This window comes from Dendrobates tinctorius, unplaced genomic scaffold (assembly GCF_039654945.1).
Source record: "Dendrobates tinctorius isolate UK_male_01 unplaced genomic scaffold, ASM3965494v1 ptg000272l, whole genome shotgun sequence".
Classification (NCBI taxonomy): domain Eukaryota; kingdom Metazoa; phylum Chordata; class Amphibia; order Anura; family Dendrobatidae; genus Dendrobates; species Dendrobates tinctorius.
Window position 1 is genome coordinate 7,261,190 of NW_027361939.1, and position 12,694 is coordinate 7,273,883.

General features: G+C 41.0%; 1 protein-coding gene across 2 annotated transcripts in view; it reads left to right on the forward strand.

The window, feature by feature from the left end:
• Positions 1-358: 358 nt before the first annotated feature.
• The window catches only part of LRRTM4 (leucine rich repeat transmembrane neuronal 4), an 867,464-nt gene continuing 855,128 nt past the window's right edge, over positions 359-12,694 (forward strand). The window contains exons 1-2 of one of the 2 annotated variants that reach the window (XM_073559510.1): positions 359-1,079; positions 2,837-4,383. In XM_073559510.1, coding sequence (XP_073415611.1) covers positions 1,076-1,079; positions 2,837-4,383 — 1,551 coding nt within the window. In that variant the 5' untranslated portion in view covers positions 359-1,075. The remainder of the gene's footprint in view (positions 1,080-2,836; positions 4,384-12,694) is intronic. The other variant, XM_073559509.1, reaches the window with a different exon arrangement.

Here is a 12,694-nt window from a genome sequence, read left to right on the forward strand (position 1 = left end):
GGAGACAAATAGGAATGACCTGGGAAATATCCTGCAAAGGACATCAGCTCCAAGATAGGACACCGGAAGGACCCGCACCACCCTACTAATGGCTCGATGGAATAAAGATTGACTTGAAAACTGCCATCTGCGTTGGATTACGCACCGCTAGCCTCTTTCGTCTGCGGCGTTATAACACATGAATTATTTATACAGAATTTTTAACAAGATAACGCATGTCTGGCGCACGAGTCCCACCGACTAGGCTATGGTTGAATTCGGTCAGAACCTATGACGTATAATCCATTCATCAAATGCACAAATGGCTCTCAGAGGCGAGGGAGTTAATTGTATTTGGTGAGGGAGTAAGAGAGCCTGCACTGCATTGCAATGACAGCCCCGGCTTGCTTTGGCTTTTTTCTGTCTCCTCTAATTTATCCAGCAGGGGTCACTCTATAGCTGAAGCTTAGGCAGGGAAAGCAAGCTTCTGAGCATCAGCAGTCTCTGGGAAAAAAAAAAAAAAACCTCCTGAATCCCAGCTGCTTTCCTACACAGCTACATAGCAGTGGAAACCTTCACAGCTATATAGAAAAAGCAGGCGACACTTGGTCTAAACTTGGGCTTCTAGACATCCCCATTGCAGGCATCATGGCTTATGACAGCACCAAGGAGGAGATGGCACTAAGGATGGACATCTAAGGATGGCAGGCGGTGGTGGGCAAGGCTGGTTAGGTATTGCAAAGATTATGCACAGAAGTTCTCTACCTTCCCTTGCTGGCTGTACCCTCCACTTGATGTTGGATCCATATAGCAGGATTTCCTTTTTGATCTAAGCTAAAGATTCACCTACTCCTCAAATCCAAGCCTATGAAGAAAACAAGGAGATAAACTTTGCTGTCAAATATACCCCTATATACATATATACAGAAGGGAGGGGGGGGCGGTTGAGTCTGACAACAGGATGGTTTGACACAGAGACCTGTATGGACCATGAAGGAACTGCTGCTTCATAATTAACAGGCGGAAAAAAAAGGGAAACATTTCCCAGAGACAATCCCTGAGAAAAAGGACGAAGGAAATCGCTGGGAGACAGAGGATGGGTAAGTGAAGTTTCTGGCTTGATGCATGCAAGGACTAGTCATGTATGTCTGCAAGAAAACTCCCCAAGTCTGGTATTAAAGGCTGGAATTAGCATGAATGAAACACACAAGGTGATGCTCAGCTCATGCACCAATGCAAGCACAATGTAATACCTGGAGACAGACCCATACATTCCTGCAGACATACATGGACACATATATCATTTACTTGCCTGCATTTCTTCTGTCCTATGGACATCCATTTCTAGCCGTATACACCTGTAGGCATCTGCAGGTGCATCAATCTCTACCCTACACTGCCTCCTATTATTTAACGACCACCTGTATTCACCACTCCATTTCGATGACCACCTGTATTGACCACTCCATTTCGATGATCACCTGTATTGACCACCCCACCTCGGTTATAGCAAGCCATTACTACATTCTCACCCTAATTATTCATCTCTTGTCACTGACTATTGCTCCAACTTGATCCCCTTGGACAAAGGCTTAGTGTGGAAGTTGCACATTGCGCCGTGTTGGTTAGTGTGGCGTGGTTCTCCTTCCATGCGCAGACTCAAGGCTATGACTCCAGTGTATGACAGTCGGAGAGGATATGCCATGTTCAGGCTTTTTTCCACAGAGCCAACGGATCCATCCCCAGCTCCTGAATCTGATGCATTCATGGCATAGAGAATGCTCCTTAGTAGCAGACACAAGGAGGAAATGCCAGCTGGGTTTTTAACATTTTAACCTGTTCCCTTCCCACTATGGCGTCTCGGAAAAAAATATCCAAAATGGGAATAAAACTGGAAGCCCAGACTGCATTATATCATTATATCCGAACCCCTGCCTCCCACCCAAAAAAATGTCCCCACATCTCAAATCTCTTAGTCTGCAACCCTTCTAATATTTAACCTCTCCTCTCTGCAATTTTTTTCCACTGATCCCATCCACTAGCTTGTCTCATCAAATTTCTGGTCCTGTTCCACTTGTGACTACATTCCTGATCCTGTTCCACTTGTGACCAGCAGAATTAGCAAGGTCACATATGCTCGTTGCTCTTAAAGCCAATGGTGAGAAGGGTTAAAAGAATGGAACACGGGGGGCAGAATAAGCGTCTTTAATACTAGCCCAAAAAGGGTTAAAGCCCTATTTAACCATCTGCTTCCCCCCCACTGCCCGTATGGACCGCGTAATAGAAGCAACGATATGCAAACACTGCATCACTTTAATTAAATTCCAGCCACTAGGAGTTGCATTCAGGAAAAAAAAGGACAATTCATTCAGTCTTAACCCTATCCCCTCTTTCCTTATTGTCTACGGTCCTCTTGCAGTGCGAGACAAACCACTCATTCAACTCATCTTAACTACCAGGGGTTAGTTGAATAAACATATTGTAGATTGGCAAGACTGCGGCATACATGTATGTGCTTATGAGAATTGACATGTAGACATGACCAATTACGTAGTTTGACGCGAATGCAAGAGATGGGATCAATTTTATATGTATAAATAAGATTTAATTCTCCCTTATTCAGAAAAGCAATATCAGGGGTGTGGCAATCTGTTTTTAGGAATAAAGATGGAGCAGTCTAAATTAAATCTGAAGACTTCTAATAGGTTGCATGATCTCAAGTCTTCTGATCTTCTCATTCGGAAGCTCAGAAGACTTTTTGGCGATGTGGCTGGATTTATGATATCTGCAGGTGGGTTTATTACTTTTGTCCTCTTTTACATGATTTCAATCCCTTGTATCTTTCCATTCTTTGCAGGGTTGCAACCGATGAATCAACTAAAAGGCATGAGTTTATCACTAGTCCTTCTGCCTGTTCTATTCATAGTGATTGTTGTGGGGGCACAGAAAGCTTGTCCAAAGAACTGCCGGTGTGATGGGAAGATTGTGTACTGTGAGTCCCATGCCTTCAGAGACATCCCGCAGAATATTTCAGGTGGTTCACAGGGATTGTCTTTGCGTTACAACAGCATCCAAAAGTTGAAGTCGAACCAGTTCTCTGGCCTTAACCAGCTGGTCTGGCTTTACCTTGATCACAATTATATCAGCTCGGTGGATGAGGATGCCTTCCAGGGTATCAGGAGGCTGAAAGAGCTTATATTGAGTTCCAACAAAATTACAAATCTGGCCAATGCCACGTTTCATCCAGTCCCTAATCTTAGAAATTTGGATCTATCCTATAACAAGCTTCAGATGCTGCAATCTGAACAGTTCAAGGGTCTTCGTAAGCTTTTGAGTTTGCATCTGCGTTCCAACTCTCTGAAAACTGTGCCAGTTAGGGTATTTCAGGACTGCCGCAACATGGAATTTTTGGATGTAGGATACAATCGGCTCAGGAGTTTGTCTCGCAATGCCTTTGCTGGCCTCCTGAAGCTGAAGGAGCTCCACCTGGAGCATAATCAGTTCTCTAAGGTGAACTTTGCTCACTTTCCTCGTCTATCCAACCTGCATTCGCTATTTCTGCAGTGGAATAGGATCAAGTCCATTAGCCAAGGATTAACTTGGACTTGGAGTGCACTGCACAACCTTGACCTGTCAGGAAATGATATACAGAACATTGAACCTGGCACCTTCCAATGTCTCCCCAATCTACAAAAACTCAATCTGGATTCTAACAAGCTCACCAATGTCACCCAGGAAACCATAAACGCTTGGATATCACTGACCTCTATAACCTTGTCTGGAAACATGTGGGAATGTAGCAAAACCATATGTCCTCTGGTCTTCTGGCTTAAAAACTTTAAGGGAAACAAAGAGAGCACCATGATCTGTGCTGGCCCTAAACACATCCAAGGTGAGAAGGTTATTGATGCCGTGGAAACATACAATATCTGCAATGAAACCCCTGTGTTGGTGACCGAAAGAGCTTATCAGACAACCAAAGCTCCTCCAAAACCACAATTTGTACCCAAGCCAACAGTCTACAAGTTGGTGAGTGTACCTCCAACTTCATTCACGCCAAGCCCTTCTCCTGGCCTTCAGACACCCATGGCAGAGCAAGAATATGAGCATGTTTCCTTCCATAAAATCATAGCCGGGAGCGTGGCGCTTTTCCTGTCCGTGGCCATGATCTTATTAGTCATCTATGTATCATGGAAAAGATATCCAGCCAGCATGAAGCAACTGCAGCAAAGCTCCATGATGAAGAGAAGGCGGAAAAAGGCCAGAGAATCGGAAAGACAAATAAACTCTCCGTTACAGGAGTACTACGTGGACTACAAACCTTCCAACACAGAACCCATGGATGTATTGGTTAATGGATCAGGACCCTGTACATATACAATCTCTGGCTCCCGGGAATGTGAGGTATGAAAAAATGAAAACCTTGAAATGATACTAAACATTTTTTTGCTGCTGTTAAAAAGCCGAGGTAAAAATCTATGACATTTGAGATGTCCCCAAATCTCTAAGATGAGTTACCAGGCTTGTTAGTTAAAAAAAAAACAAAAAACTTCTGAGTATTTTTTTATACATTTTATTGTTATCATTGGTGGGTTTTTTGAATCCACTTTGGTGTAAGGTTGGTTTAAGTGAATGGAGCAGGAAAAAGGTTGATTTTTTTTATTTTTTCATTTCTTTCTTTTTTTTTTTTACTTCCCCTGGGAGCTGGGAAACGTGAAGGAAGTCCGTTCAAGGATGAGATATGAATAAGCCTTTTTCCGATGGCAGGAGAGAGTGCTTGCCAAGTGGGGCAGATAGGGACAAAACCCTAGAGATCCCGTAATGAAAAGGGCATTCTGTGCCCGGTGTGTGATTTGTTGGCCATTATCGCTCTTGTTTTTATGGACTAATGAAAGGATTTATCCGATAATAATGATAAAAAAAAGGATTATAAAATAATAATAATAAAAAAAAAGCAAGCAAATAATTACAACATCACAAAAAAAAATATAAAAATACACAATTTGTGATCTGGAAATCAAGAGGAGCTAAAGCCAAAGATACAGTAACCACCCAATTTGTTTTCTTGTTTCACGGACTAAAGAGCGAAAGGTCTTGTTTGCTTTTACTAACAATTTTGATACATTACATATGATTTGCCTTATGGAAAGATAAGACTGCCTTACTTCCAAATGATTGACAGTCACCAATCCTTTTTTTTGTAACTCGTTATATGAAGACCATTTATCACGTAAACCGTAATATTGAACTCTGGTTTTTCTTTTTGCTGCTTCTTATCAAATTAATAAACGATCTTTTCCAATCGGTGATTGGAGACGACTAAGTCCATGGATATTCGTCTGGCTGCAAAGGTTACAGTAAAATCCTTTCAGTATTCCACGCCTGATTGCTCAGGGAGGCTGAGCTGGTTTAACCCTTTCAGTGCTCGAAGGGGTTAGCGGCAGCTTGGTGCATTCTTTGTGTTTTTTTAATTATTATTACAGTATTATTATTATTTTAATGTCGTGATGGGGGGGATTGACTAGGATATGGAAAATTATCTGTTTCTTTTTATTAAAAAAAATATGTATTTTAATAATGATGACACTTTCAATGCAAATGTCTGATTCGAGAAGGAACCTCTATGGTGGAACTGTTGAATGTGTGCAAAAAATTAACGGGAAGGGATGATAGGGCACAAAGCTGGGCATTCACTTGGCATTATGTAGGCAGCCTGAACAGTCCCTACGACTACATGTAGAATTCACTGAACGCCCCCTATTGGTCAGATGAGATACTGGGATCCTACATTGTGCCAACTGATCGACCCCGAGTACGTTGCCCTTCCACTGTTATCTGCTTGGCCGCTGTTCCGATACCGGCAGTGCTGAATAAGCCCGTCTGATGTACAAATGTCAAATTACACACGTCAAATTTGATTCATGTGATAGAAGTCACCTCTTTCCTGAAGAAAAAAAAAAACCCTGATCAAACAATTCTGTGTTTTGTCTTCCTTTGACAATTATTTCTAGTGGTTAAGGATTTGGAATGAGATGCAATCATGGGGCATGGAGCGGGCACACAGGGATGACTGAGCCGGCCGTCGACTGGAAGCAGAATAATGGTTCCGAGAGAGCAACCACATGCTGGCAGAGCTGCTTCACCGGGTGTGATTGTGTGTGTTTGTCATTGGGCACCGCATGTCGTCGCAATGTACCATGCCTGATATGTTAGGTGTGAAGGTATGCATACTACGGTAGGAAGAAAATCATTGCAATAGAGTCATGAGCAAGGGCTAATACACCCAGCAAACTCATCCCTACTATATATACATTATATATATATATTTCATTTCCTATTTTTTTACAATGTGTATATATGTATATATATACTGTATATACAGATATAGTTATACTTATTATATATTTACTATATATATATATACATGTATATATAATGTATATATAAACATATATATATATATGTTATAAATATATGATGAACAGTTACTCATTTGGTATGATGGTCTTTTGTACTTATAGGGGCTGATTTATTATTGTATTTGGTCAATTTTTTTAAAAAAATTCTCACTGGACTTTTTTTTATTTAAAGAATCCCTTCTATTAATATTTTTTTCATTAAATCTGTGTTTGTGTGCATGTTATGTGGTGCGAGCGCTTTAATATACTTACCTACCTCTGCCTTCTCCGATGTCTATCACCGGTCTTCTCCTCTTCTCAGTGACGTCACCGCCCCATGTGACTCGGAAGTGTCTGTGTAAGTCTACGGAGCGTCAGAAAGAGGCACTGTATATTCACACTCTAAAAGAGATTTCTGGCTCTCGAATAGGGCGTAGTCAGTCGGCCATATAAAATTGTTCGGAGTGGCCGGAGGGACTCCCGACCCAATCTTGACAGCGTCATGTATTTCTATGCAGCTGTAGTGATGGGCGAGTGTACTCGTTGCTCGGGTTTTCCCGAGTATGCTCGGGTGTCCTCCGAGTATTTTGGCGTGCTCGGAGATTTAGTTTTCGTCGCCTCAGCTGCATGATTTGTGGCTGTTGTACAGGCTGAATACATGTGGAGATTCTCTAACAAACAGGCATTCCTCACATGTATTCAGGCTGTCCAGCAGCCGTAAATCATGCAGCTGCGTCGACACAAACTAAATCTCCGAGCACGCCAAAATACTCGGAGGACACCCGAGCAACGAGTACACTCGCCCATCACTATGCAGCTGTCATGCTCGGGTTAAGAGAGCTTCCGGCCAGGCTAAATATCACATTCTGATCCCCGTCCAATTTATATGGCCGTCTGACTCTTGCCATAAAGTGAGCCGGGGAGTCTGAAGAGCGGTGACATCACTGAGAAGAGGAGAAGTTCTGTGGGATCTGCCCAATTGGTTGAAGACAAAGTTTGCTTCTTTAGTACCAGGTGGGCATAAGCTTGGCATGAAGGGGCACAGGAGATAAAGAAAAAGTGTTCCAGCATCAGTAAATTAAAAGAAATCCAGTGAAAACTTTGTTTGTTTTGTACCAAAATCTCTTTTTAAGTTGCGCCTATTTCGGAATCTATTTTCTACTGCTTCGTTTGTGGGTTTTTTTTCTCTCTGTTTCAGGTTTTTTCCCATTATGGGATGAATGGTTTTTGTAATCCAGATGTTTGCAGCGGATTCAATATTTGTGATTTTTTAAAAAGTTACAAAATGTTTTTTTGCTGTTGTACTCCAGTCCTCCCCTAGAGGGATTTTTTACATACTAGAATTTTTTTGCGCAAAATTTTAATGAAATTTGTGACTTTGTGTTCGAAAAGGTGTAAAAAAAAAAAAAGGTTTTGAAAAACTAAAAAGGAAGAGCATTTTTTATTTTCTGTGCAAAATTTACAAATTCGTAAATCACCTTTTGAAGAATTTGGGGCAAAAAACCTGGCAATGAATTACACAATGCAAAAGAGAAAAGCAGCTTAAAAAAACCTTGGAAATGATAATGATTTGAGCTCAATGTATGTAGGTCGGCTACTACTCCAATACAGAGCACCTGCACTACACAGGCTACCCTGACGTGCTATGCTACAGCCGTTGTGTTGGTGCTTGCTACATTTATACATTACAATTCCATATTTTCTATAATAAATGTGTGCATATAAATAATTTTAGTATTAGGCCTCTTTAGATTTTTTTAGAGCAGTGACTAAGAGGCCCGTGACACCTTGTTCTGTAGTGATAATCTACTGCTGATAAAACACTGATTTTTATGGAAACAGCAGCATGAAGCTTAGTAAGTGACACATCACTGGAATCAAGGTATTTGTCTCTACATCATGCTGCTTTCAGATTACATAGCAAAAACCTGCTGACATATTCCAATTAAAGGGATTGTTCAGGAGTTTAACATTGACGGCCTATCCTTAGGATAGGTTATCAATGTCTGATCAGTGTGGGTGCGACCCCTGGCACCGCCACCGATCAGCTATTTCTTGGTAAACGGAATAATGGCCGTGGCTGGGTACTGCACATCCATGACTAATTGATTTGAATGTGCAGCACCCGACCTTGGCCACTATACAGTCAACATATGTCACACCAACACCAAGCAGGTATTGATGTCCTATCGTAAGGATAGGCCATCAAATAAAGTTAAGTGCTTTAATCTCTTTTAGGGATTTTTTTTTACTTAAATGCATGTATTTAGGGCTGAAAATCATTTTTGTATTTAGGATTCATTAAAAATTGTGTAACATTAACCCTGTGTTCAACTGTCTATCATTGGCTGCAGAATGAGTAAACTAGGACTCCATTAGTGAGCTCCTTCTGATGATCTGACAGGAGCATTTGTAACTGGTTCATGTGACTTTTTCTGAGTTCCTCTGACCACATAAAACTTAAATGTGCAGAATAACAAGAAGCCAGTAAAAAACAAATGGTGCAAAATGTTTCACACAATGACAACATTTTTTTTAGCCTCAAATACATGCGCTGGGGATTGTTACTAAAGATGGACAATCCCTTTAATAAAAATACTGGCGCCTCAGATATCAACGTCTTCACGATGGACATGTATAATTAATGATGATGTTGTCCAATAGATTCTCTATAATGGACGCTACGAGCTTTCCATGGTATAAGGCAGCTGATAACTGAGAGCAGTTGCACACGCCTAAATAGAAAATGAAGAATAAAATTGGAATCTTTAGACCCTTTACTGATATGATAGAAATGTAGAAAATATTTAGAAAAAAAAATCGATAGTCATGAATGGTTTGTAGAAACATAACGCACTGACGGCATTGATCGCGCTCGGATTTGGCAGAGGTTCTATCATATTGTTCTTGTATGGTCAATACTATTCTCCCTGTACCACGGTGTATTGTTCTCCTTAATATATACATTACTTTTGTCAAAGGGACAACAATCCTCATAATTAATGTTTAAAGATAAATGTATAGATATCCCAGACACATTGATGGATACTATAATATGTGGTGTATATAATAATACTGAAGGGCCAGGATGAAATATTAGTATTGCACAATGCCAACGGGCAGTGACGTTGCGTTGATTCAACGTCCAGTCCAGATGTGTCCCATGTTACATGATACAGGAGCCAAGCTCCAGTATAAATATGTAAGGGTAGGATAATTTTAACTTTGATAGAATATCAAAAATAAAATCCAGAAAATCACATTGTATAAATTGTATAAATTTTGTTTGCATTTTGCAGTGAGAAATAAGTATTTGATCCCTCTGGCAAACAAGACTTAATACTTGGTGGCAAAACCCTTGTTGGCAGGCACAGCAGTCAGACGGTTTTTGTAGTTGATGTTGAGGTTTGCGCACATGTCAGGAGGAATTTTGCTCCACTCCTCTTTGCAGATCATCTCTAAATCATTAAGATTTTGAGGCTGTCGCTTAGCAACTTGGAGCTTCTACTCCCTCCATAAGTTTTCTATGGGATTAAGGTCTGGAGACTGGCTAGGCCACTCCATGACCTTAATGTGCTTCTTTTTGAGCCACTCCTTTGTTGCCATGGCTGCATGTTTTGGGTCATTGTCTTGCTGGAAGACCCAACCACAGCCCACTTTCAATGTCCTGGAGCAGGGAAGGAGGATGTCATTTAAGATTTTACGATACATGGCACCATCCATTCTTCCATTGATGTGGTGAAGTGGTCCTGTGCCCTTAGCAGAGAAACACCTCCAAAACATAATGTTTCCACATCCATGCTTGACAGTGGGGATGGTGTTCTTTGCGTCATAGGCAGCATTTCTCTTCCTCCAAACATGGCTAGTTGAGTTAATGCCAAAGACCTCAATTTTTGTCTCATCTGACCACAGCACCTTCTCCCAATCACTCACAGAATCATCCAGATGTTCATTGGCAAACTTCAGATGGGCCTGCATATGTGCCTTCTTGAGCAGGGGGACCTTGCGGGCACCGCAGGATTTTATACCTTTACAGTGTAATGTGTTACTAATGGTTTTCTTGGTGACTGTTGTCCCAGCTGCTATGAAATCATTGACAAGTTCCCCCGTGTAGTTTTAAGCTGATCTCTCACTTTCCTCATGATCAAGGATCCCTCATGAGGTGAGATTTTGCATGGTGCCCCAGATCAATGTCGATTGACAGTCATTTTGTATTTCTTCCATTTCCTTACTGTTGCACCAACAGTTGTCTCCTTCTCACCCAGCATCTTTCGTATGGTTTTGTAGCCCATTCCAGCTTTGTGCAGGTCTATGATCTTCTCCTTGACATCCTTATAAAGCTCTTTGGTCTTGCCCATGTTGTAGAAGTTAGAGTCTGACTGATTAATTGAGTCTGTGGACTGGAGTCTTTTATAAAGGTGACTAAGTATGACAGCTGTCTTTAATGCAGGTAACGAGTTGATTAGGAGCGTCTAACTGGTCTGTAGGAGCCAGAACTCTTAATGGTTGGTAGGGGATCAAATACTTATTTCTCACTGCAAAATGCAAATCAATTTATATAATTTATACAATGTGATTTTCTGGATTTTATTTTTGATATTCTATCTCTCAATGTTAAAATTAACCTACCCTTAAAATTATTGACTGTTCATGTCTTTGTCAGTGAGCAAACTTACAAAATCAGCAAAGGGATCAAATACTTATTTCCCCCACTGTATATTATTACCACTTTCAAGTCAATTGTTTGTAATCCTGGTGCCAGTCTTTAGTAAAGCTATGGTTGTCCTCTTGCCATTGATAGTTATGTGCTAAGAGACATTCAGAGTGATCGAGAGACATTATTTGGCTATCGAGGAAAAACCTATATATTGTCCTGACTTTAATGGGGTTTTCCAGTATTATAATATTGATGACCTATCTATAGGTTGTCAGATCAATGGGGGTCTGACACATGACACCTCCGCCGATCAGCTGTTACCAGCTCCGTCAATTGATGGATATAAACAGTTTATGGAACAGTACACCACTGCTCTGCCAAACGGCTTAGTGGCTTCTCCTCTGTGGATAAGCGCCTTTCAATTTGAAACCTAGGATTAAAGCAATGAACAGATACCCTGCAATAAGTAAATAAATAATAGCAAAACAATGTTTAAAGCATTGGATACTTAGTTGATGCTATTTTGATCTAGAGAGTGAAAAAACCTTCCCACCGCGACAAGGCGAACCCAATCAGGATGGTCCCTACTCTGTATTTCACCTCCTTATGAGTCTTCAGACCTCAAAATAGACAGGAGCAAAGCACAACTCTTAGTTGACGCTATTTTAATCAAGACAGCGAAAAAACCATCCCACCGCGACAAGGCGAACCCAATCAGGATAGTCCTAATGGTCCCATGCTTGGGGCATTAGCAATAGCTCTTGAAAACCAGCTATGAAGAGAAGGTCTCCAGATGGTGGCTTTTATGCATATCCCTGCACAGAAGAGTAAATCTGGATGTGAATATACTTGCAGAGATATTTTGAGCTGTAGATAGGATGATACTGTTGGATGGAGGAAAGCTTGAAGCTTGATGAAATAGTGTGGTGGGTGGGCTTGATACAAACATGCTGAATAAGGCTAACGTGGGAACACTAGTAATAATACCACCTATATAGAAGGGGGCCACAAGGTCTCAGTATGATTTCTGTGGAAATGCTTAGGCTGTCATCATACTGGTAATGATGGGCTTAGAGTGTCTCTACTCGTGAAGGGGTCAATGGATGTGACTCGAGACCATATCTCAGGGTTGAATGTGACTCTACAGGTAAGAAAGGTTGGTGACTGGTGCTCTAAGGTATAAAAGTTCCAGCACAGAAAAGGAAGAAGGGTCCATGAGGACTTAGCTTCTGCACTAGTGAGAAAATATTAAAATATAACTTTTATAATTGAAAACATGGTAAGAAAAAGATAAAAAAGATGAAGGATCCATATGCCTACGCATTTTGGGTTAGCAACCCTTAGTCATAGCTCTGAATAATGTTTTAACATTTTGCCACTGATGCTGGAGCCCAGTCTTCATGGACCCTTAAGTCATTTCTGTCCTGGATATGAGAATGGCGTACTTCTACACTCCGTGCACCACACCCTGACCCTACCAGGGTTACTATGTGAATACAAGTGGTATTCACACCGAATAGTCCTTCCTGGAAAGTGAGCTGATTACTAGTCTTTCTCTTTTATAACAGTACCAACCTCAATCCTGATTCTAAGACATACAGTAGATAACCACAAGGAAGAAATGGATCTGGAAGTGATGGCATCGTTTAGCTCAGTTGTA